The sequence below is a fragment of the Excalfactoria chinensis genome, chromosome 13, assembly GCF_039878825.1.
Source record: "Excalfactoria chinensis isolate bCotChi1 chromosome 13, bCotChi1.hap2, whole genome shotgun sequence".
In the NCBI taxonomy this organism is placed as follows: Eukaryota; Metazoa; Chordata; class Aves; order Galliformes; family Phasianidae; genus Excalfactoria; species Excalfactoria chinensis.
Window position 1 is genome coordinate 5,201,613 of NC_092837.1, and position 23,678 is coordinate 5,225,290.

Here is a 23,678-nt window from a genome sequence, read left to right on the forward strand (position 1 = left end):
ACCCCAATGATTTGGAGTCCTGCCCCTCCACCCAGTAGGAAAATATTTTAGCAGTCTGCAAGGACACGGCCGCATTTTGCGAGGCAGCCGTCCCTGCCTAGACAAAGAGCAAAGCATTCAAAACCACAGAAAAGGCAAAATACACACCCAGAATTTACATGGAGAAAACATTTCCTTTTTTTTTTTTTTTCTTTTTTTTTTCCTTGGTTTTTTTTGTGTATGTTTTTTGTTTTTTTTTGTTTAATGTCCAAAACAAGTGTTTCTTTTGTTAACTTCTTTGTTTTTTCAACACACGCACCGTCTAGAAAGTTAAACGCCATGCAGATGAAGAGAGTGCAGCTAGAAAGTCCTTGGGGCAGCAGCACTGCAGGAGCCCCGTGTCAACGAGCAAAGGGCTTCCATTGGAAAGAGACAACAAGAAGCTGAAGCATTGCTGGAAAATCCACCGCCCTCGCGTCTCTCAGACCCCTACCTGATGGCAGAGCGGCAAGACCAAAATTCCCTGTCCTGGCCCTGCCTTCCATCCTAAAAACCAAACCCTGGTGGCTCAGAAGAGTCCCCCCTTCTGGGTTTGCCATGCAAGCAGCCCCCTGGGTTCAGAAGCCTGGGGACATTGGTGTCCCAGGGACACGGCTGCCCTGGGGGACACAGTGCCCTGGTGTTTTTGCCTGCTGGCAGCCCTGGTGGGAGTGGCGTGGCGTTGCAACCCCTCTCCAAATGTAAACGCAACAAAAAACAGCAACCCCCAAAAATCCCCCCCACCCCCCGACCCCGAACAGTTGAATGTTTCTAGTTATTACATAAAGATCCATTTCAGCAAATACTCAAAATCAAGTTACGAAATACACAGTAGGTTGTTTTCTTTCTCCTATAAAAAGGCATGCGCTCAAAGTAGAAGATAGCTAAAGGCTTGTTTGTTTCTTCAAAGCACAACCAGATTCTGCAGAGTTTTGTCACTAAAGCTTGCATTCCTCGTCTTCGCTGGAAGGTGTCGTGTGGGCAATGGTGTCTGTGTCTCCAATCAGTGGCCAGCTCAGCTACCTCAGCCTTTGTGCCATGGGGAGCTGCGGATGCTGCATGCGAGGGGCTGGGGGATAGGATCCAAAGGGATGTGAGCAGAGTGTGGGACGGATTTGCTGCCCCGAGCCCACCGGTGGGGCTGGGAGAGCTCTCTGGGCAGTGGTGATAGATAGAGGTCACCTTTCTCCTCTTTTCTCCCAGCTTTGCCAGCCCCACTCCCAGGAGAGAAGGGAGGAAGGAAAGAGAGCATCCTGGTAGCTTGCCGAGGTGCAAATCTACTTACCCTCCTGGGAAGAGAAAACGCCAGGACGCTCTTACTCACCCATCCACGCATTCCCCTCCTCACCCAAGATGCACAGAAGCTGAATTTTGCAAATGGTTTAAAACCCAGGTTCCCCAGCCAAGGCTGCCGGGATGCATGAGCTCAGGGCAGTGGGCAGGGACCTTGATAGCAGCAAGGCAAAATCCACCGGTGTGTGGAGGGCGTGTGGCAAAGAGCAGCTCCCCACAACCTCCTCTTCTTTGGGGAGATGCCGGTAGAAGTGGGGATGGAGGTGGATGAAGAGTCCTTTCCCAGTCCGTGGGATGTAGGGGACTGCAGGGGAACCACGCAGCCCAGGGTGATGGCTTTTGCCCTGGCAGGCAACAAGTTCACAGGTGTAGGTTCATGGTTTTTCTTTTCTTTGTTCATGCAGAGGAAGGGGGCCCGGTGAAAGGGGATGGAGATGGGATGCTTGTAGGTGCCGCTGAGGCCGTTGCATGTGTGCAGTGAGAAGCGAGGGGCTATTCCAGCAGGAACCAAGCAGCAGAGCCAACAGCCAAAGTCCTGTAGGTGAAGAGTTGGAGGGGTCTCCCCTGGCAGTCAGTCAGTGACAAACCCAGCACGGGCTGGACCGTGCTTCAGCTGCAAAACACCAACAAGCACAGCAGGATGTTGCTTCAGCCATCGCTCCAGCAGAGAATCCCTCTCCCACTGCTCTCTCATGACCACTGACTATCCCCTCCTCACCACAAATCCTACAGCTATGCTCCTCAGGATAGGACCCCACCCTCCCGCCCCATCTGCCCCCCGATCACAGTCCCTGGAGGCTTACAGGGCTTACTGCGGTAGGACAGAGGGCGCGCCAGATCTGTGGAAGTGGACAATCTGCCATTTGCCATCCCGGCGGTGCCAGATGCGGGTCTCTTCAGACTGGGCAGTGCGGGGGATGCCCCCTGCGTCCACGTACTGCGTGATGCGGATGTAGGCGATGCAGGCGGACTCGTCTCCCATCAGGTGAATGTGGGGGTTCAGGATCGTCGTGTGCACAGGCTTGCTGTTCCGGGACCACACTGGAAAGGGGATAATTGGGGTGACCTGAGGCAGGGGAAGGACTTTGGGTGGCTCCTCAGCATGGAAGGGGAGATCCTGGAGTTAGAAGACTGAGGACATAATGGGCTCAGGATGGGTGAGCCTAGGGAGCTAGGACAAGTCATAACGGCCTCACGTTGCACCTGGTTGGATATTAGGAAAATTTCTTCTGCACTGATTCCAGTGCATGATAATGCATTGGAATAGGCTGCACAGGGAGGTGGCGGAGTCATATTTAGTAAGTTCAGTAAATATGGAGATGTGGCACTGAGAAACATGGTCAGTGGGCATGGTGGGCATGGGTTGGATTTGGTGATCTTAGAGCTCTTTTCCCACCTTAATGATTCTTTGACTCTAACCATACAACTCTTTGTCCAGCAGCTGGGATTTTCCAGCCCAGCCAAAATGCTCCCAAGGCCACCGTCTGCCTCCTCTCTTCAGCAAGCTGCTAAGGGTAGGGACATAGCCAGCCATAGTGGAAGGTAGGAAGGGCTCCTCAGGAGGCAAGGGGCAGCTTACGGTTTTCAAAGTAGAATCGATGGAAATCCAGGCCTTCCACGAGGTTCCCCAGAGCCTCAGGCTCAAAAGCAGTCATCCCAGGGTCACACATCTTCCTGGGGAGGTGGAAGGGAGAGGGAAAGGAGAGATCATCTCATTGCTTCCAGCAAGACAGTCTATCGTCAAGCAGAAGCCTGGCCTGGCCCTGCAGGAAGCCAACACACCCTATGCTCCCAGCCCCACAACTTCAGCTGGGACCCCATTGACACAGGTCCCTCCATCACTCACCACCTCCCTTCAACCCTCCCTAAGTACTACTGCCTTCTTTGTAAGAGACAAAACAGCAGGGAAAAATGAATTCTCTCTGCTCTGTATCAAAATATCCCTGCTGCTGTCCTCTGGGGCAGGGAAGCAGACCTGCACTCGCTCAGATGCACTAATTAAATAGGCCTTGGACACAGAAGAAGTGCGGTCTGAGGAGCTTCAGCTCAGCAAGTAGAGAGCAGTTCTGCTTCCAAGCAGCCTGAGGCGGTCTGGGTGTAATGATACCACAGATGTAATGTTCCTTCTTCCACCACAAATCACACTTGCAGTTATTCATCTTCCTGCAAACCCAGAAAATGGGCACATCTGTGCTAACAAGACCAGAGAGATTTGGTCATCTCAGCATGAGAAAGTATGGGGTTGGGAAACCAGCGTTCCCTGTGTCTCTTGGATAGTGTCCACGTCCCTCCGTCACATCATCCTGCCCTTGGCAGCAAAACCCTTTGGCACTCGCATTGGGATGCTGAGCCCAGCCCAGAACTAAGCACACTCACGTGTAGGACTCGAAGTCACCGTTGCTTATTGCTTCAATCAGCTGCTCTGTCACCTTAATGATTTCTTGCTTCCGTACTGTTGGTTTAAAGAAGAATAGAAATTTAAATCAAAAACACTGTTTTTGTTTTGGTAAGACCATTGAAAAGACACACGAAAGCCATTCCTAATCGAAAGGAAGGCTGTCCTGCACAGAGCATCACTGGGAACCCTTCCTTGGGAGGACACATACTCAACTAACACATATGGCCATAGCCTATCCTGCGTTGTGCTGAGATCACTTAGTCAAGTGACTTTACAAATTGGCACAGATAAATTATTCCCTGCGTTATTCTTAGAAAGCTGATTCTGGTGGGCAGGAAGGAGAGATTTCTCCTGGAGTCTGAGTCCTCTGAGGGACGTTGGTCTCAAAGGAGCCCAGACCTCAGCAAGAATGCAGGAAGGAAATGGTATCATCCATTTCCATTCTTGTGAGCCTCCTCTCCTCACCAGCAGCGTCCCAAATACTCCCGGTGGTGATCCAGTGGCAAAGCCACCTATGCTGGCAGTGCACTCCTAAGGAACCCCAAGGCACCGTGCTGACGTTGGGCTTTCCCATAGCCAACACCTAATTAGGGGCTGCTAGGCTAATGGCCCTGGGGTACCCCCATTGGTGTACCTTTGGTGTCTTCATCCTCAATGGTGGTGTTGGTGCTCTCTGACGATTCCTGAGCAAAGAACAGACAGGAGACAGCACGGTGAGCCCAGTCTTCTCCCCATGCCAGGAGGAGCTTGTGTGTCTGACAGCCCCCCGAGTCCGACCCCACAGCGCTCGGCTGTGCGACTGGACGGCGGCCGAGGAAAACGCCGGCAGGTCCAACCCGTCCTCCACCACAGCTCGAGCACAGCAGCGCTGGCCGAGCCCCCCCGGCCGTGTGCCAAGGGAACGTGGACTGGGCTCGGGAGGGTCTTGCAGGCACGGCGCTGCCTGTCGTACCGACGCCTGCAGGGACACGGAGGTGGCTCGGCAGGGTGCTAGGAGGGCAGGGGAGGGGCTGCGCAGGGGTGGAAGACACCATGTTGACTGTACGATAGAGAGAGATGTACAAATTAACAGCGAGGAGGAGCTGGGATGAGAAAGAGGGGACTGTGCAGGAGTGAGAGACCACACTGACCGCAGAGTAGGGAAAGAAATGTACAATACAACAGAGTGCTTCCAAGACCCACATGGACCACCGAAGGCTGAGACACAGCTCTTTCCATCAACAGCTGAGCACTAGACAGATTTGGGGTGGAGGGGGTTCTGACCCCCCGTCTCTCTCCAGGAGCCCCATCAAGGCGACTCTGCTAGCGGAGCTAGAGCAATGGCTCTGCTAGCTCTTCCCAGCAGAGCCTTGCTGATGTATTACCCATAATACCCCGATGTAGGTTGGCAAGGTGTCCCATGACCATACAGTCCCCGCAGAGGCATGGAAGGTGTTTCTCCAAGGCTCCTTGGACCGATGCAGCCTGCAGACCTGAGTCAGGAGAACTGGGAGAAACGGCATGAGAACCCATCAGCAAGAACCAGGGCTGGCTTCCCACCAGCCGGTGGCCAGCAAGTGCCTGCACCAACCCTGTGAATGGGGACTGTGGGTGATACAGCTTTGAGGATGTTCCCTCCAACCCCGGTGGCCCTTCTTCCCTACCCCGAGGTAACTTCCAAAAACAGGGGAAGGCTGGAACTTGTGGAAAGGCCCAGCAATATCGGCATTGAGGAAGACGAAGGACACTCACCATTAACTGAACGCTGGAACTGGACTTTCTTTTCTGGAAAAACAAGGAGAAGAGATGGAACAGGAAGAGACACAGAGTGAGAAAGGCAGAGAGCAGCACGAGAGAGGCAGCAGCTCCTGAGCCACGCTTCATGGTCCTCATGGAGGGGCAAGCAAAAGGCACAAGGCCAACCTGGTGCTCCCGGAGGGACGTGCCACCGCACAACGGGGCCGTGCCAGCTCCTGCCTGTGTTTCCGCTGTCACCTTTCTCTCCTGACCTGCCACAATCCCTGTTGTTGCTCACCCCAAGGTCCTGCCTAGTCCAAAGGTGTCAATGGAGTAGGTGACTGTCAGCTTTGTGTCCAGGCCACCAAGCCTACAGGAGCAACATGAGATGCCTAAATGCTCTGGCAGATTTGCCACCCGCACAATGCTGTGCTTGGTTGGGAGCACCAAAATGAAGTTGTACTGACCTTACCCATGCTGATGGTCAGTATGGAGACACCCAATTGTCATCTTGGACCTAGACTTGTCTCCAGCACAGAGTTGGCTGGCTTAAAGCCAGCATGACTCTCCCTTTTAACCCTGCAAGGCAGACACACCGTGGGAAGCTGTCCTGACACAACTCTGCTGCTCCTGAATCAAATTTCCTCCCAAAAACTCTTATACATCCACACGTTCATCTCCATCCTTGACCACTAGGCCAAGGCTTTGGGTAAGAAGATTCCATTGCTGCATCTCCACTTGCAATCCCAAGCTACTGCTGGATGCTCCTTCCTTTCCATGCAGTGCTCCCCTCTCCACCAAAGACATGCACACTGGCTTTTCTTCACCTCCAGCTCCCAGAGTACAAATGACTGCTGGTCATAGGAAACACCAATGCAAGAATTAGGAGCTGCAATGCTAGATAAGCAGCAGTTTACCAGCATATTTAACAAGGCACCATTTCTGCCTGTCCCACAGAGAGAAAAGAAGCACGCACTGTGCCAAACTCTTGGAAAAATCCATGCAGCAACATGTTATTGTGGATAAACAGGCTGCAGTAGGAAAACTAACATCCATCTATCCTCACTGCTCTTTTCACTTCCTAAATGGCTCCCACCAGCATCATCACGGAGTTTCCCCGGTGCCAATACGCTGTCCTCTCCTTCACTGAGTCCTTTGCCATCCCTAATCCCTTCTTCCCTGGGACAACAGATGTCCCTGGGGCAGAGCACGCTGCTGTGCTTCAGAAGGAACCCCAGGGGGACGTGCAGCCAGAGACAGCTCCCAGCCTCTGCTAACCATGGACAGGACACGGGGCAGTAAACTGCAGAAACTTCAGACGCAACAGAATGCAACACAAAGCAGTGACCGCGTCAAGTCGGGACATACAGTAACAGGATGCAACACGGGGCAGTGAGCTCATTAATTTTGGACGGGACAGGATGTGACATGGGGCAGTGATTTCATTAGTTTACAATGTGACAAGATGGGACACTACACAGGGCAGTGAAGGTATCGTGGCTGCTGGGACCAGAACACCTCCTGGAGAACCCAGAGCAGGAGCGGAGGGGAGTTTTTGATCCTGTGAGCGGTCTGAGGGGAAACCTCCTTAGGAGAGTGCTTTGAGCTCTCCAAGCCTGGGCTAGCACCCTCCTGGTGCCTTAGGCAGGGACCTGCCTGCTCTCCTGAAGGCTGGCCCAGGCGATGTCTCCAGGTGCAGACAACTCTTCCAATGACAAACCCCCCCACATGACCAGGCCCCTCAGCCCCCTCCCCACCTGCCCACCCATCCATGCAGGATTCCAGGTGTCTGCCTTGTTTTCCCAGTGAGATGGAAGGAAGTGACAAGCTCCCAGCAATGCCTTGCCATATGCCAGGTGGCCGCAGCAGCCAGCTCCCCAGGCTAACATTCACACTCAATCTACTTGGAAAGCCAAGAGGGGTCTCTGTTAAGAGGCTGGGCCAGCAAATGGTCTTCTATCACGACACCTAGAGATGAAATCAAGGCAATTCCTTTTTGCTGAAAAACATAATTCAGGGCTGTGCCTAATGAAGCATCTCCAGACACCATTGCATAAGAAAGGCATCTCCTGGTCGCAATCAGCTATGTTCCAGCATCTCACACTCTGGCATTCCTCTACCTGGGATCACTACTTAGGTGGCTGCAGAAGCAGCAGATGAGGGCTGGCAGGCAGATTGCTGGGACTCCCGTGGGGCTGTGCAAAGCCAGCAGTCCTGTCCTGGGAGCCATGTGACATCTCACTGCCCAAGGCAATTTCCTCTCATAGCAATGCAGCCCATCAGCTTCATGTTGCGGAACAATGCTGCGTGGCCAGAATGTTTGATTCTGTGGAGCTGCGTGCAGATTTTGTGTGGTCTCAAACCTGGCAAGCTTGGCATGCTGCAGCCACTGGGTATGGTGGGAGGGGAGCAAAAAGCCATTCCCAGCCCTCTGGCTGCACTGAACGTTTGGGCAAAAGAAGGAAGAAACCAGCTGAGCGCATTGCTCTTCCAAACCCTGCAACCCTCACAGCACAACAGCAGGATCCCTGCAAAAGGACCAAAAGAATAAAAGAATCTGTGCTGCAGTCGGAGTCCCAGAGCTCTACCTCACAACTTGCATCCCTGCCCTGGAGCAGAGGAATGTGATCATGCAAGTTCTCCACTGTTGAGCGATAGTTTATGTCCAACAGGACAAGAGAAAGACTTTTGCATGGGCCATGCGTCCTGCAGCCCTCCAAGCACCAGCTTGTTCCCAGCACATTGCCAAGTAGGAGTGCTCATTTTTTCTGTCTACAGTGAGCACAGGAGATGGGAACAGGGTCGAGAGGGTTAAACACCTCCACGGACCATTATGGGGATAGAATGGTGCTAGAGGACCATGGAGCAGCAGGACTGCAATAAGGTGAGGTGATGAGCCCACCACCAGACTGAAGCCCCACCTCTGAGCTGCAAAGCCACCTCCATGGCCCCTCTTCCCAAACTCCACGGCATGGAACGAGCAGGTTTTTGGGGCAACAAAGCAGCAGCAAGACCCCACTACGCTCCCTTGCCGCTGGCTGCAGCTCCAACCCCTTCTCTCACCACGTTGAAAAGCTGTTCCAGTGGCCTAGGAACATACTGGTGGCTTAGGGACATTCCAGTGCCAACAACTACCTTTCAAAGCACAGGGTGCCACAGGGAGTGCTGGCATAGCACCAGGACCCCACTGCTGGCACCGGGGAGTGGAGAGGCAGGCAGGAGGGGACTTACCTTCACGCCGTCATTCTTCTTGTTGCCACCACTTTTGCCTCCTGGAGAGAGGAGGAAGGAGGTGAGCAGAGCCAGGCAGGGCACCAGGACCAGGAGGCCAAGGATCAGCAGCATGATGCCGGGCAGCAGAGCCCTTTGGCGGCTCTCGTCCTCTCACAGCCCCTCCAGCGCAGCTCTGTGAGCTCAGGGATGACCCCACCAGCACCAGCCCGTCCCACTGGAGTGGCTCTCCATGAGGGACATGAGCGTCCCCAAACGTCACAGCAAGGCAGTGGGGTGCCCCATAGGGAGCCCGCTGGCCGCGGGTGCTGTCGGCGCGGTGTTGGAATGGGCCGCCCGCCTGCCGCCCCTCTAATTTTAGCCCCATGCTGCTGGGATCATGTGCTGCCGGCCCGCCGGCCTGACAGCTGCAGCCCACATTTTGACAATGATGAAAAGCAGATGCCTTTCCCGTGCCCACCTCCGGCTGCTGGCCAAGAGCCGGACCCCCAGGCTGCACCGGGGACCCCACATCCTTGGGCACTCATGGGAGCAGTTCCGTGCTGATCCTGCTGCCTGCTGGGGTGGGCAGGGGGCACGGGCAGCCCCTGGGCTGTGTGGGATGGGAAGCGCTAGGAGAGAAGCTTTTGGGTTTCCTGCCCTTTGATGCTTTGCTCCTTCCGTAACCAGATCCACGCCAGCTGCTGGACTCCTCCAGCCCAGCACACACTGCCCACAAGTGCTAAATATGTCAGCATGATCTCCCCACCCCCCTGCGACAAATGCAGATGCCAATCCTGGCTGTGGCCATTTGCATGACTCCTGGCTGGGCCAGCTGCCCCCAGCTCCCCCTGCCCATCCCAAAACCCTGCTCCTGGGGTTTCTGAGCAAAGCACTCCAAAGTTCCCATCTAAAACCAAGCCAGGCTGTGCTGAGAACCCTGCAGGCTACCATGCTATGTCCCTGCCTTTCAGTGCAGCCTTGGGAAAGCAGGGATGTGGGAGGGGAGCAGCATCACTGCAGGGTCAGCACCCCAAGGTGGGTGAGGTTGGGGGGACCCCGTGCTGCTGGGGCACCTGGAGGTTCCATATCATAAACATCTCCAGGAGGGAGGGCACCAAAGTACCACCTCCCCAGAGCAGCCGGCTGCACTTTCAGCCCCTCTGTAGGTGGGGTGAAGCCCAGCACCACCCAGCTCTGCCCTAAGGAGAGGAACCCGGAGACGGCACCTACCGGAGAAGTTCCTGGTGGCCAGCATGGTGGTGAGGATGGCTCCCTGCAACACACAGAAGGCAGAAAGGAAGGCAGTGTGCAGAGCCACTGGGTCCCCATGCTCCCAGCTCTGTGTGTCACCTGTCCCCCACACCCTTTGCTGGAAGGAAGCTGGCCCACAGGCTGACCCGACTTCTTATCCCTAACACCAGGGCATTGGGTTGCAGGCTCTGAATCTTCCCTCAAAGATTAAAGGGATATTCAATAACCTGGGGCACATTTTGGTCCCGTTCTTTGCTGGCCGGGATGGGCAGCTGGTGGCAAAGGGGGAGTGGAAACGGATGTGATTGCAAGGGAAGGGATTGGGACTTTTCATAGAAGCCACCCATACAGCAACACTGCAAAATAACACCCAGAAAAATGCTGCCCCTTCTCCATCTGACTCTACTAACTAGTTGCTCAGCGTATAATGAGATTACTTAGGACTAATTGCCTGCAGTAATGGATTACCATTTTGAAGTGCATGCCTGAACTAATTTGATTACTTGTCTGGTTTTAAAGTAATAACAGTTCATAGCCAGTTTCTTTTCTTGATAATCATGTTAGTAGCCTGCAGCAGCCCTGCTCTGTGTCACACTGTGTTCAGCCTGGTGCACATCCATACAAATCCTGACCCTCTCCACTCAGCTCCCAGCCCCCACAGACCCCACCAAGCATTCTGCACCAGCCTGGGGAGGACAATGTGCAAATTACCTTTAGCTTCCTCCGGGCATTGAACTTCTTCAGGCAATCCACCGTCTCCTGCCTATGCATGCATGAGGCCACGGTGGCACGGTGCTGGGAAGAGAGAGATTTGGGTTAGGGCACACATGTACATGATCCCAATGCAAACCCCTGTGCCCCTAGAACTTGGGTCCCTGTGGGTGAGTGCCACCCGACTCACTGATATCCAGGGGTGCTTCAGAGCCTCCGCTGCCGTGATGCGTTTGGACGGGTTGATGGTCAGCATCTTGTTGATGAGATCTTTAGCTTCGGGAGTGACGGTGTCCCACTCGGGGGAGGGGAACTGCCAACAGAGGGGCTGAGTGAGGGGTGGAAGAGAGCAAGGCGAGAAGCAGCAGTCCGCAGCAATTGGGCTGTTTCTCTTCCAGCCCCAATTGGGAGCAGGCAGAGGGAGCAAATGGGAATTGCTGCCAGTTGGAGAGCAGGGCTGGAGGGAGGACAAGACCAGGGACGAGACCCATCTGTTCTGCAGAGTGGGCTGAAAGGTGACAGTGTGTGCACCTGGGCACGGCATCTCAGTCAGCCCTCTGCAACCAGAGCAGGGGAAGGAAACTCGCTCCCATCTGACTCATCCCAGTCGCTCTTTCTGGAGTAGCAGACTGCAGTGAGGGGGCAGCAGGAGAAAGGGGTGGTAGTGGAGGGGACAGAAAGAGAAATGCACTCACGTCATAAGCCCCAGCCTTGATCTGCTGGTAGAGGCGGTGCTGGTCTTCATCCCAGAATGGTGGGTACCCAACCAGCAGGATGTAGAGGATGACACCTGTGCAGGAGGGGACATGTGGTCAGCACTGCACTGCAGGAGGTGTGAGCAGACCCGTACTAGGGACTGGCCCAAATCAGGGAGAGAAACCGAGAACATTCTCAAGGTTAACAACCCTTACCACAAGCCCACAGGTCCACAGCTTTGCCATAGGGATCCTTGCGGAGCACCTCAGGGGAGAGGTATCCTGGGGTGCCAGCAAAACCTGCAACAGAGAGCCCACCATATATCCTGTACGCTGCCAGCATCCCCATATAGTTGGCCTAGGGGTTCTCTGCCCTCCAAAGGAATCCCTGGGGGTCCTCAGCTCATGGCTAACCCACTGCTATACTCACCGAACCACGCTTGCTGGTCTCCCTCCACCTCAATGGCAAGGCCGAAGTCAGCCAGCTTGACAGCAGCCCCCTTCAACTTGGAGGCCAGCAGCAGGTTCTCAGGCTGCAGGAGGAGGAGAGGGTCTCAGAGGGAGCCTATGCACTCTGCTATAACTTTCAAACACAGCTGGGGGAAGGGTGGATGTGGTCCCCACTGCTCTGTGGGGCTGTGTGCCCCAATGCACCATTGAGGACCGTGGTCTCTCTGCCTGCTATACCTTGTGTTGTTTTGTCCCAGAGCTGCCAAAGCTTTCCAGAAGCTCCCATATGGCATTCCTCCCCACCCTGGAGGATTCCAGGCATTGCCTCACAGGGTCCTGCATCACTGATAGGGTCCCTTACACACAAACCCCCCCTACAGACCCATCCCTGCAGCCCATACCTTCAGGTCCCGGTGGACCACCCCCATCTGGTGGCAATGCAGGACGGCTTCCAGAATCTGCTGGATGCAGTGGCTGCAAAGAGAGGAGAAATCTCACACAAGTGCCTTAGTCACATCCACACAGCTGCAACTCCCCTCCTGCCCTTCTCCAATCAGCACGTTCCACCTGCAGCCCTGCAGAACAGCGTCCCTTCTCCACCACATGTCACTTGATGGTGGTGACCCAACTGTTGGCCACCAACAGGTGAGCAGGTAGTTGGGGTTATACATGCACCCACGGGCTCCCACAGAGCTGGCACCAGGAGCTGGGGACTGATGGTGCAGATGTGGTGCCAGCCCAGGTTTGGTCTCTAAAGGTGAGCAGAGCAGCTGTGCCCATTGGCCACGCAGCTGATGCTCCAGCCCCATTTTCCCAGTTCTGTCTGACATGGGCGGCTCTCACTATGTCAGTTTGCTTTATGTCAAGTTCATTAAATTCCATCCCCATTGCGTGCATGGGAAAGGAAGGAAAAAAGAATGAGGTAATGATCACTTTTGTTCCAAAACAGCTGTCTGTAAGGCAGGTCTTTATTTACATTTATGTTATTTGTATGACACTAATAAGAGGATGCGTTGGACGTGGATTCAGTGCAAGCAATCTGTTAATTAACATTGTTTTTTGCCTAGAAATAGAGAGGCAGAGGTAGCACAAAGCTCAACAACCCCTTGAGCATTTGTATGGACTTTGCCCTCTACATGGGGCAAAGCCAAGAGGCACAGAGACACCTGGAAACTGCACCCTCAGCCATCCTGCCCCAACCAACCCTCCCTCCTTAGGGCTTCCAAGTGGTGAACATCAGAGCAACAGCTTGAATTGCAGAAAGCTGAGTGCATGGAGCCCTGGGAAGCCGTGGGGACATGGGACACCTCTTGTCCTTCCCTGCCCAAATCCTTGCTCACCTGGCATCCGCTTCGCTGTAGTATTCTCTGGCCACAATGTCTTCAAACAGCTCCCCACCAGTGACCCTGGGACAGAACAAAGGATTCACACTGGGCATGCAGCAGGGCTGGGTCTGTTCACAGCATGCTCAGCCCAAGTACTGCTGCCATGCACAAAGGAATGGGGCAGGGAGGGACCATCATCTGCCTGGTATAGAAATAGGATGTGATGGGATATGGGATGGGATATGGGATGGAGGGAACTGACAAAGATCAAGTCCAGCTGCCAACTTTAAGGACCTAAAGCCTATCTCATCCCTCTCTGTGCAGGGAAGGACTCCAAAGCAGCCCACAGAAGGGGGGGATGAGACGGGGGAGGTTATAGGGCACATGGCTTTGGTGGGAGCATGCAGTGGATTAGGAGATGAGTTTAAATGACACTCACAGGTCGAATATCAGGTAGTGGTGGCCCTCTTCAGAGATGCTGTCATGGAGCCTCACTGCAGCAGAGACACGGGGTTACGGGCTGCCTGGCTCCTCCCATACTGCCTGGGGAGCCTGGGTGCCCATTAGCATAGCAGGGATATCTGCTGGGAGCTCGTCCTCCCCATACCCTTCTTCCTATTGCCACTGACTGGCAGGAGTCCCAACTCAGCTAAGGGCCCCCATGAGCCATGGCTCAGGAGTCACATCTAAACTAGACAGGTTGGCTGAGCTCCCAACTCAGGTCAGGAGAGTGCCAGGCTGTCAACCCAGCCCTGACTCTAACCAGGCTCTGCAGTTATTTTTTCCCCTCCTCTTCATGACCTTCCTTCTCTCCTTGGGAACACTCCTGCTGGGGTTGCCCAGGAATCATCACAGGATGAGATTCCCTGAGCAGGAGCGCTCTGTCCCATCCCCCTGCCTGGCTCCTTGCCCTGCTCCAAGGGATGCCCCTGTGAGAGCACATTACCCTTCAGCTACGTTCTCACAGCTCAGCAGTCAGACACGTGGCAAAGGTGCAGAAATAGGTGGGACAGAGTCTGCTGTGCAAATCACAGTCTAGCATTGTCTACCCACATCTCACTTCACTCTGATTTCACTGGGGCTGTGCATATTTAACCCCTCCTCACTGCTCACCTGACACCAATTTCAGCCCATTTCTCTGAACTACACCAGCTGTGCCCTGCCTGGAAACATCCCTTTTAGGCTGTGGGTGTTGCCATAAGGATGTTCATCCCTTTCTCTCTCTATTCTTCCCTATGGATGGTCTTTGCTCTCCCATGCTCCATCACCTGTGTTTACTCAGCACTTCTCTCTGACACATAATCTCAGCTTTTCTGCCTTCCTCTGTTGAAAGAACCACATTTCCTTCTGTTTCATCTCATCTAAGAGGGATATGGGGAGTATTGTGCTGGGATCTTGCAGAATCCAGCCATGTTCAAAAGGGAATTAGGCAAATTCGGTGTGGATGGGGCAGTGTAACTCTAAGCAGATGGTCCGGATACATGCCCTGCTTGGGGAAGTCCCAGTGCCCGTGGCTGCCAGGAGCCAAGGGTATAATGAGGAGCAGCTGCTCTAAGTATAGCTCGGTCCTGTGAGCATCTGCTGCTGGCCATAGGCTGAGCACAACAGCAGCATCGAATTGCTCCATGCTCAGTGCCAAGAGCTTTGGACACAGCATTGGTCCCCACAGTCACAGGGCAATGGGTACTCAGAGCTAAAGGTCTGGGACTGGGTGTAGCCAAAATGTCCTGCTCTAGCAAGTCTTCTGGGTAATGCAACCTGGTGAAACTGCACTGTTCCTTGCACAGTGTTGTGCCACAGGGCTGCGGGTGCAGCTTCCCAGTGCAGACCCTATTGCACACACGGTGCAAAGCAGGAGCTAGTCCCTGCATGCTCATGTCTTTGCAAACCCCATCTGCGCAGCCTGGCGTTCCTATGGGAGAGGAGGGCTGGGGAGGCACGGCAGGAGAATAGAGAGAGCCTCACAACCCCTCAGTGATCACAGCATTCCAGCTTCCTCATGCCCGTAGCCGTGCTGGCTCTGATGGGATCTGCACGTCCCATGCTGTTGCAGGGAGGCTGCTTTGTCCCCGTGCCGGTCACCATACCAGCACCGGGCACAGGCAGGCTGCATCAACATCACCATCGAGGCTCAGCTTAGGGATTTTTGCTGCATTTTTTCCCCCTCCCCTCTCTCTCCTCCTGGCCTATTTTTGTCTTTTGCAGGGGCTCGGGAGTTTTCCTGAAACAGCTTTTCCGAAGGAGGCTACTCTCAGATGGACGGCCGGTGGGAAAGTCTTTACTTCCCCCCCCCCCCACCATCGCCTCTCCCACGCCGCGCTCTGCTGCTGCTCGGAGCTGGAGCCGCTTTTTGGAGCATGCAGAGGAACACAGCATCCGAGGAGTAAAAATAGTCCCCATGCAGCCCCGCTCCTCCCGCAGGGACTTGCAGCCAACTGGGTTAGTTGGGACCTACTTAGATCACCCCCCCCCCCCCCCCCCCCTGCGCTTGGTGGGGGCCTTTCTGTACATGACCCCTTTTGGAGAAGCTTCTTCCTGGTGAGGAAATAGGAAGGAGCCCCCAGTGCCCACCCCACGGCCCCACGTTAGGAGTGGTGGGGATGGGGCAGGCAGCGGCACAGGGTGCGCTTACCGATGTTGGGGTGCTTCAGGAGGCGGCAGATCCGAGCCTCTCGCTCCAGCTTCTGGTGGTCTGAAAGAGGGAATGGCCCCAAATTAAGGTCTGGTTCTATGGCCAGAACTGCTTGCTGTGCCCTCCAGCACTCTGCAGTTGCTGCCTCACCGCACCTCTGTCTGCAGGCGTTTGGTGAGAGTGGGAACCCAGCACTGGGAGAGGTGAGGATATAATTAGGGCCGCTGTCTCTTGGCACCATTGCTGCTACCTTGCGAGTTCACACCTCGCTGTCTCGCTCTGCATCAAACTGCAATCACTGAGATGTGGGGCTGCAGCCTTCCACGTCCACCCTATCTGCCTTTCACTTGCTCTGATTTTGGGGACACTGCTCCTTTCACAAACCCTTCTTGGATCTGCCTTTCCTCCACTGTAGATCATGTCTGCACAAGGAGATGGGAGCGGATGGCTTAGGCTGTTCTTTCCACAGCCAAAGTCCACTGTGGGTTGAGGATGGAGGTGCAGAGGGACAGCATCACTGGGGCAAGCACTTCTCCAGGAGACAGGAGAGCTGCTTTCTGCTCCAGCCCCATGGTGACATTGGGCAAATCACCCTTCCCCACTCTCTGCCTCGGTTTCCCCACCTGCAGATGGTTTCCTGTTGGGTTTCCCCATCTGCAGATGCTTTCTGGCAAGGCAAACTTGTTTGCTTAGAAGAAGCCAATGGCCACTGAAAGGGGATGGGGACAGCAGTGGGGACCCAGCTGCACCTGGCCACAGGTCCATCTCCCCCACAAATCTAACTGCAGTCTACACTCAGGAAACATTTCTCCTCTCTAATCTGCAGTTTCTCTCCTGCTGGCTCCCTGTGTCAGTAGCCAGGCATGCCCAAAGGCACCCCAGGGTATCCTGCAGCACCACTCCTCCCTGCATACCATCCCACCAGGCCTTCGCATGTGGCATAGCTGGTGGCATATCTCAGTAGCATACATCCCTGTGGGATATGTTCCTATGGGACTCATCCCCATGGGCCTCTTGCTTATGGGACACATTCCCACGAGCCATCAGCCCAACACATCCCCCGGTGCCAGTTTACAGCCCAGGGAATGGCCAATCCCATGCTGCAGCACTGCACAACAGGGGAGACCACGGGTCTATTACCACCAGAAGCCAGTGGTTCCAGCCAGCAGAGCAGTTAAAACAACCCTGAGGCTCTCTCCAGCCAACAGATGGACACAGAGATATTGCAGACCTGAGAAGAAGATGGAGAGTATCAAGCTGTGAAGGATTTCCACCTCCAAATGGGGATTTGGAGCCAAGCTCCTCAGTTAGGCATTGGCACTGCACTGCATTGGCACGCAGTGGTTTGATTTGAGGTCAGACAGCAGCTTGTCACCATTTTCTGTGCTTCATTTTTGCTTTCAGAGGTGAGCAGTGGCGTCAGCGAGAGCAGCAGGGGTAGCGAGTTAATGACAGCCTCCCAGCAGGGCGCTCACTGGCAATGTCCATGCAGTTAATGGCTATTCCTCGAGGAGCTCAGGATGCACCACAGTGAGGATGGGGTGGGACAAATGTCTTCCCTGTCACTAAATCCTGCCGACCTCCTGAGCACCCCTGGCACCTACCTCGAGCAGACAGCTTCTTGGTGTTGATAATCTTGGCTGCATACTCTTGTCCTGCCAACACCTTCACACATCTCCGGACAATGGAGAAAGCACCCCTGGGAAGACAAGGAGGAAAGGGAGGTGAAGGGCTCAGCACAGGAAAGGACATGGCTCAGTCCTAACGTTCTGGAGGGCAGTGGTGGGGATGGGACGGGATGGGATTGAATGGTGTGGGGTGGGATGGAACGGCATTGCATGGGGTGGGATGGAACGGCATTGCATGGGGTGGGATGGAACGGTATTGCATGGCACGGGTATCAAAAGAGGAAAGGCTTTTGAGAGTGGGGCGAGCAGAGTGGGTGCTCCCTGGCACTGCAGTCCTTGGGGACATGGGAAGGCAGAGATAACCCCGGGGATGGCTGCAGGATTCACCCCTTGGTGCTCTTTCCTCCCTTCCATCTCTGCTTTATCCACTACTGGCAGAGAAAGGGCAGAGATGTACCGAGAGCTCCTTGGGGACGCTGGGAATGGACACAGCTGTTGCACAGCACTCAACCACTTCACTCCATGCGTATGAGTGTCTTTGCCGGCTTCAGACCTCACAATCACTGCAGCAATTTGCAGAAGCATCTCTGAGCACTCACCGTGGCTGCAGGCGACCGGTGCAAGGTCCCTGTGGCTGCAAACCCACTGCAGCAACAGCGCGCTGCCCTGCTGAGCACAACCTTTGTGCCAGGCTCCCTTTGCTGCCAAACCTCTCCGATCTCTGAAATAACAACTATCAAAAGCAAGGCCACCTCCTGCTCCATCTTCCCCCGCTCCTGCTCCATGGCGAGGAATAAAAGGCCGCAGTTTGCAAGCACGCTGCCAAGCAGCAGTGGATAATTGATTGTAGTGGTGGAGGTGGGTGGAGATGGGCAATTTGGGGCTGAGTGAGATCTTTAGCAGAACAGGCGAGCAGTGGGGTGCAGGAGCCCCAGCGGAGCTGCCAGCCTGTGCAGCATCACCTGCAGCACGTGTCAGAGAGGAGCTGGGGAGGAGAGGAAGGAGCTTGTTGCTTCCTCATCCTGCAGTTCGATCCTGACCTCTGGAATAGCTGAGCTGTTCCTATTCCCATAGCCTGGAGTGGTCTAATTGGAAAAGGGGGTGAGAAATTCTTATTCGGCTTGCCGTGATGGGCAGGATGGAGCCATCCTGGCCCCAGTTCTGCTCATCCCGTCCCACCAGAAGCCACATGAGCACCAGGTCTGGAGGCTCTTTCCGCCTCTGTGACCCATCTTTGCTCCTCTTTCCTAAAGATCCCCCTTTGCTTTGTGGCAATGCAGTGATGCTCATGGCAGAGAAGTCCCAGCTACTTGGACCAGCTCCAAACCCCCCGTGGGGCTCCACTGTATGATCCTACACAGTGCTGGGGGGATGTGGGTGCCCCAGGACTGTAGCAGAGGCTGGAGGCACAGGGCTGGGCTGTGTCCCCACCTCAGGTTAGCAAGATGGGAGCAGTGGTCCCTGGTTCTCCTGCACTGCTCCTGGATATTCTCAGCCACCGAGGTCCAAGCGCTCACAGCTATTCACCCATTCATTCACTTGAGCCCAACCAAGCTATGGGGTTAGGGACAAATGCAGTGCATGGGCACAGGTTGCTCACCCCAGGTTGGACCCTGCTGGCTCCTGCCATTGGTTTACAGCCCCACAGCCAGTACCAGTGTCCCCTAGCCCAGGTGTGACCCCCATGCCCCATCCCCAAGGCCCTGCCAGCACCCCCGAGTGCCTCTGACACGGGGATGCTCTGCTCCCCCTTCTTCACACCTTCCCTGCCAGCTCCAGGCTGTGCTGCTGCCGCCCTCCCTCTCTTCAACACCTCCTCCTCCTCCGAGGCATTTTATCTCCTTTCTAGAGAGAAGAGTGTGGGCTGGGGATTTTTTGTTCCTCCGTATCTTTCTTTCTTTTTTTTTTCTTTTTTTTTTTTTTCTTTTTTTTTCTTTAATGAAAACCCTCTCCTGCAGCTCTGGGAGCAGAGGGGCTGAGCACACGCTAATTGCCTCCAGCCTCTCCCTGAACCTGTTGCGGGGGCAGATTTGGAGGCACCCAAAGAGCTGCTCTGGCTGTTTGTCCTACTGGGGTGGCCGTGGGCAGGATCCTCTCCCTGATGCCCCCGTGCTGCCCCCACTTCTTACCCTATCCCTCAGCTCCTGCGGGCTGCAGCAGGGAAGAGGGGGGGGGGGGGTGTTGCAGCCCCTTGCCAGCTTGACGACCTGCAGGGATGCAACCACAGGGTTGTGGGACCAGGTCTGTGTTCAGTGTTTGGGACAGCCCCATGGGATGCATATCAGGTTGGTTGGAAGCTGAAAGGATGGTAAAGAGGTTGGGAACGACCATCTGGCACCCAGCACTCTTCACTGGCTTTCTTTGGGTTGCAAAGAAACACGGGCAGCTTGGGGAGCGTGGAGGGGATGCGCTGATCCCCCAGCACACGGCACCAGCTCCCTGGGGCTGTGCATTGGGAATGCCATCACCCTCGCTGGGTTTATGGGCAGCCGCTGCCGCAGCGAGCCATGCAGCACTCCGTCCTGATTTCCCTTCCTGAGCTCACAGAGCGGAAATTTCCCCATGGGAAACCAGTGATTGTTGAAAGTGTGGGATGCACTGGAAACCATCCCGGTGGAAAATTCCCAACCGGTGCCACATCACAATGACAGGCCAGTGAGGGCCCTGACATTTCTCAGCCCTATACCTGCCTCTGCTGAACCAAGGGGAGGTGTGGTGGGATGAACGGAGCTGCGGGAGCTGCTGGGTTGAGCTGTTCTCCTCTGCGTCAGGGGATGCTGGGTGCTCCCGGCTGGCTGGGGCACGAGCTACTGCTGCAGGCTTTGCTCATTAATTAGTGAAGGTGGAGAAATACATCTCTCTGTCTGTCTCACCAAGTCTGGGTGTTCAGCTCATCTGGCAAAGCCTCACTCCCATCCCAGTCCTCCCATATCACACACAGCCCAAAAGCTCCCCACCATGCTCCCTTTACTGCACTGGGCCCAGCAGCATCCCTGCAGGCACCGCTGCTCTCCTGAGCACCCACAGGACCTAGAAAAGCTGGGAAACCTCTGGAAAACCAGGTCCCAATCCATACCATGCCCCAGGTTCTGGGCACTCTGCCTGCAGCACCAGCTGGAGCTCTCTGCACAGTGCAAAGCTGCTCCCCAGTCACCGCTCCCCAACCACAGCTGCCCACCAACCCTCAGCACCTGCCCCAACTGCATGTAGATGTATGTGCCCATCAGCACACCTCAGGACCAGCGCTCTGCTTTGCAACTGTTTGCAGCAATGACCCGCGCCCCCATCTGAATGGGGAGCACCAGCTGCATCCCGCCTGGCACAACGTCCTCTCATGTCAGCCTCTTGATTTCTCCATCTTTGTCCTCTCCTTTTTCTCTCACCCCCATTCTGCACGCCCTCGCACGCGTGGGTGCACATTTTGGTGCAGGCTGCCCAGCGATGCAGGGATGCTGGGCTGGAGCAAGTTTCCATGCCTACAGACTGCCACAGCCTTGCACCTATCTGACAACGGGCACCTCACCGGGCAGCATGGGCACCCTGCTCTGGGGCAGCACCAAAAAGAGGCACCAAAACCAAACCAAAGCAAAGAGGGGCATACGCCTGCTTCCTTGTGCACTCATTTTACAGCCATTCTCTCCCCACTGAGACATGGAGCATCCACTGCCCAGCACTGAAGACACGCATGTTGCTGAGACAAGCACCCCATTCCACCTTGGGGTGCTCAGTGCCCCCCCTGGAGCTGCCCCAACTGCTATTCTCTGCACCTGCACACACACCCCAATTTGCAGCAGGCGGTGCCACGCTGACCCACCGAGTTCTCCCCACAGCGAAGCAAGGGCTGAGGCTCAGCACGGGGCACTCACAGATGCAGATGGGACAGGCGACAGGGTGGGCAGCCCCCCAGCTCTGAGTGAGGTTCCCACAAGGGCTACCCTGCAGGTTGATTATCCCACGGGATGAGTCAAACGCTGGGGAATCTGCACTGAGAAATTCCCTGAAGGATCCGGAGGGCGCCCACCACTGGGGCTTTCCCCCTCGGCTGTCCCGTCCCTCCTCCCAGCGGGGGAAGTGACTGGGGGAGCCGGCAGCATCCTCTTCCAAGAGCGATCCTTTTTTTTTTCATAAGAGGGACAACCAACCCCTCCCCAACCCCAAAATGTGGTGCACTGGGTCTGCACCTATTGGCATGCACTTGAAGTCAGAAGGAGATGGAACAGGGACACAGGGACTAGCAGACTCCATCCCGATCCCAGTCCGCCCCCCCCCCCGCTCCCTTACACTCCGTGCCCATCGCCTTTCCCCACATCTGCTCTTTCCAGCCCTGCTGAGGCACTTCCCCAGCCCCGCTCCTGCTCCGGCTGGTGGGGGCACATTCGAGCCCCTCTCCAACTTACTTGCCCAGTTCCTCAAAGAGCTGGTACTCCTCAGTGAAGCGGTTGCAGGTGATGGTGGCCATCCCAAGGGGCTGGCAACGCTCCCTCCCCGGTGCGGAGTTTGGGGCAAGCAGCTCTCCTCTCGCTCCCTCCCTCTCTGTGTGCTCCCGGGGCTCTCTCCTCGCCGAGGTAAATAAGGGAATATGTTTGATTGACAAGCCTGGAGATAATGATGAGGGCAATTTGTCTTCTCAGCCTCACAAGCCTTCGTCAGCATCCCCATCCCCATGGTGACCACCGCTGCCAGAAACGCCCTGTTTCTGTTGCCAGGGCAACCGCTTCCCAAACCCATCGCCCGCCCTGGGGACCGGCGGCCCTGATGGGGACCCGGCCCTGGGGGCTGCCTGGGGGTCTCACAGCCACTATAAGGAGGGGGGCAACTCCAAAATGTGAATCTTAAAGGCAAATAGAAGGATGTGGCGGTGGCAGAATAACTGGGGCAAAAAGGTTTCCATGGAAACCGTGGTTTCTATGTTGCAGGAGGATGCTGTCGCCCTGGCAACTGGTCCATTTCTACCCCCCCACCTCCCAAATGCAGGCCCTGCTGGTAGCCTGCACCAGAGTCCCTGGGGGGGCTGAGGGTGGGGGACGGGCTGCTGCAGAGCGGGGCGGGTGGCAGCAGATGGAGCAGAAGTGTGTCAGGCGAAGGCAGCAAAATGATGGCAGCTCCCCAGGTCCCCAAAGCGCCCTGCCAGCAGCTGGGCTCTCTCGTTGGGGCTGGCCTTGATCACTGGCACCCGGGGGTGGCTTGGCCTAAAACAGAGCCAGAAGGGGAGCAAAGAGGGAAGGAAGTAAAAAATGCTGAAAAAACATATTTTTTTTCAGCTAAAATTAAGAAATAACAGGAAAAAAGAAAAAGAAAAAAGAAAGAAGAAACTGGAAAAGAGCACTAAAAGTGGTCCTCAGAGGCCTCGAGGAAAAGGTTTCCCCCTAAACCCACTTTGCTGCCAACACCCCACCTCCAGCAGGCACCATCACTTGCACCTTATGGGCTTCTGACCCTCTTTTGTCCCATTTCTGGTTGTTTTTACAGGAGGAAAAGGAGCCCCCAGTGCCCCAGCAGCAGGGACTCTCAGCAGAGGGCATTGCTTTGGGCAGATGAGATTGGTTTAGTTCCCTTCCAGGCTGCTATGGAAGGGTTAATAGGAAAAGAAAAGGCTCTAACCAGACAAAAATAGGGAGAAATCTTCGAGAGGAGAGAGAGAGAAGGAGGAGCAGAGAGGGAGAGAAGAAAGGAGGTGGAAGTGGAGGAGGACAGCAAGTGGCGGAGTGAGGAAGAAGAGGAGGGGGAGGAGGAGAAAGGCCTAATGGCTTTTCCATTAATTGCACCGTTACCTGCTTTCATCCCCTCACCGAGCTGTGAGGGCAGGGGCCCAATTCCCACCCATGGGTGGGACATGGACATGGGGTCCCCAGTGGTAGTGGGAACAGCACTCGCCCCCATGCCTCTGTGCTGGTGTGTTGGTGCTGCTGTCCTCAGTGGGAGTTTTTGTCTCCCAGCTGACTGACAGGTGCTGCATCCCCTTAGCTGAAATCTCTTTTCCCACCCCGAAATCTGCTCCTTCACAGCTGTGGGATGCAGCCACCAGCAGTGCTTGGATCTGGCCGCCTGATGGAGACCTTCATCCCCTCCTCTCCATTACCCGCCTGCCTTTCCCGAAATGCCTCCATGCACGTCCCTCAGCTCCATATGCAGATATTTCCTTTCTGCAGCCTGGCACAGGCTCCCCAGTTCCTGCCCAAGGAAGGATGCTCTGACTCAGTATTGCACACCAAGCCCTGAATGCATAGGATAGGCAGCAGTCCAAGAGGCTCAGGAGGACCCGGAGGGGCTGCAGCATGGCCACCCCCCAACACAGGGCTTGTATGGGCTGACAGAACCTGCAGCCGTGTCTCACAGTCATGGCAAGCA

General features: G+C 55.3%; 1 protein-coding gene across 2 annotated transcripts; it reads right to left on the reverse strand.

Moving 5' to 3' along the window:
- Nucleotides 1-259: 259 nt before the first annotated feature.
- On the reverse strand, nucleotides 260-21,998 carry CAMK2A (calcium/calmodulin dependent protein kinase II alpha). Of its 2 annotated transcripts, XM_072348119.1 has the most exons (19): nucleotides 21,728-21,987; nucleotides 17,307-17,401; nucleotides 15,703-15,762; nucleotides 13,510-13,564; nucleotides 13,086-13,151; nucleotides 12,147-12,219; nucleotides 11,726-11,828; nucleotides 11,512-11,595; nucleotides 11,296-11,390; nucleotides 10,791-10,913; nucleotides 10,601-10,684; nucleotides 9,869-9,911; nucleotides 8,657-8,697; nucleotides 5,441-5,473; nucleotides 4,344-4,392; nucleotides 3,688-3,763; nucleotides 2,891-2,985; nucleotides 2,115-2,352; nucleotides 260-1,924 (listed from the first exon to the last, which is right to left on the reverse strand). In XM_072348119.1, the coding sequence occupies exons 1-18, from the start codon at nucleotides 21,787-21,789 to the stop codon at nucleotides 2,120-2,122; spliced, it is 1,470 nt and encodes a 489-aa protein (XP_072204220.1). In that variant the 5' UTR covers nucleotides 21,790-21,987; the 3' UTR covers nucleotides 260-1,924; nucleotides 2,115-2,119. The 2 variants fall into 2 exon arrangements, with proteins under 2 accessions (XP_072204220.1, XP_072204221.1); XM_072348120.1 differs by lacking the exon at nucleotides 5,441-5,473 and having other exon boundaries at nucleotides 21,728-21,998.
- Between the last annotated feature and the right edge of the window lie 1,680 nt (nucleotides 21,999-23,678).

Coding starts and splice junctions, on each gene's coding strand:
- CAMK2A (XM_072348119.1), bottom strand. CDS start 21,789: ATGGCCACCATCACCTGCAACCGCTTCACTGAGGAGTACCAGCTCTTT. Junction 17,402..21,727: donor CTCTTTGAGGAACTGGGCAA/GTAAGTTGGAGA, acceptor TTGTCTTCCCAG/GGGTGCTTTCTCCATTGTCC. Junction 11,391..11,511: donor TGTGGACCTGTGGGCTTGTG/GTAAGGGTTGTT, acceptor CCTCCTGCACAG/GTGTCATCCTCTACATCCTG.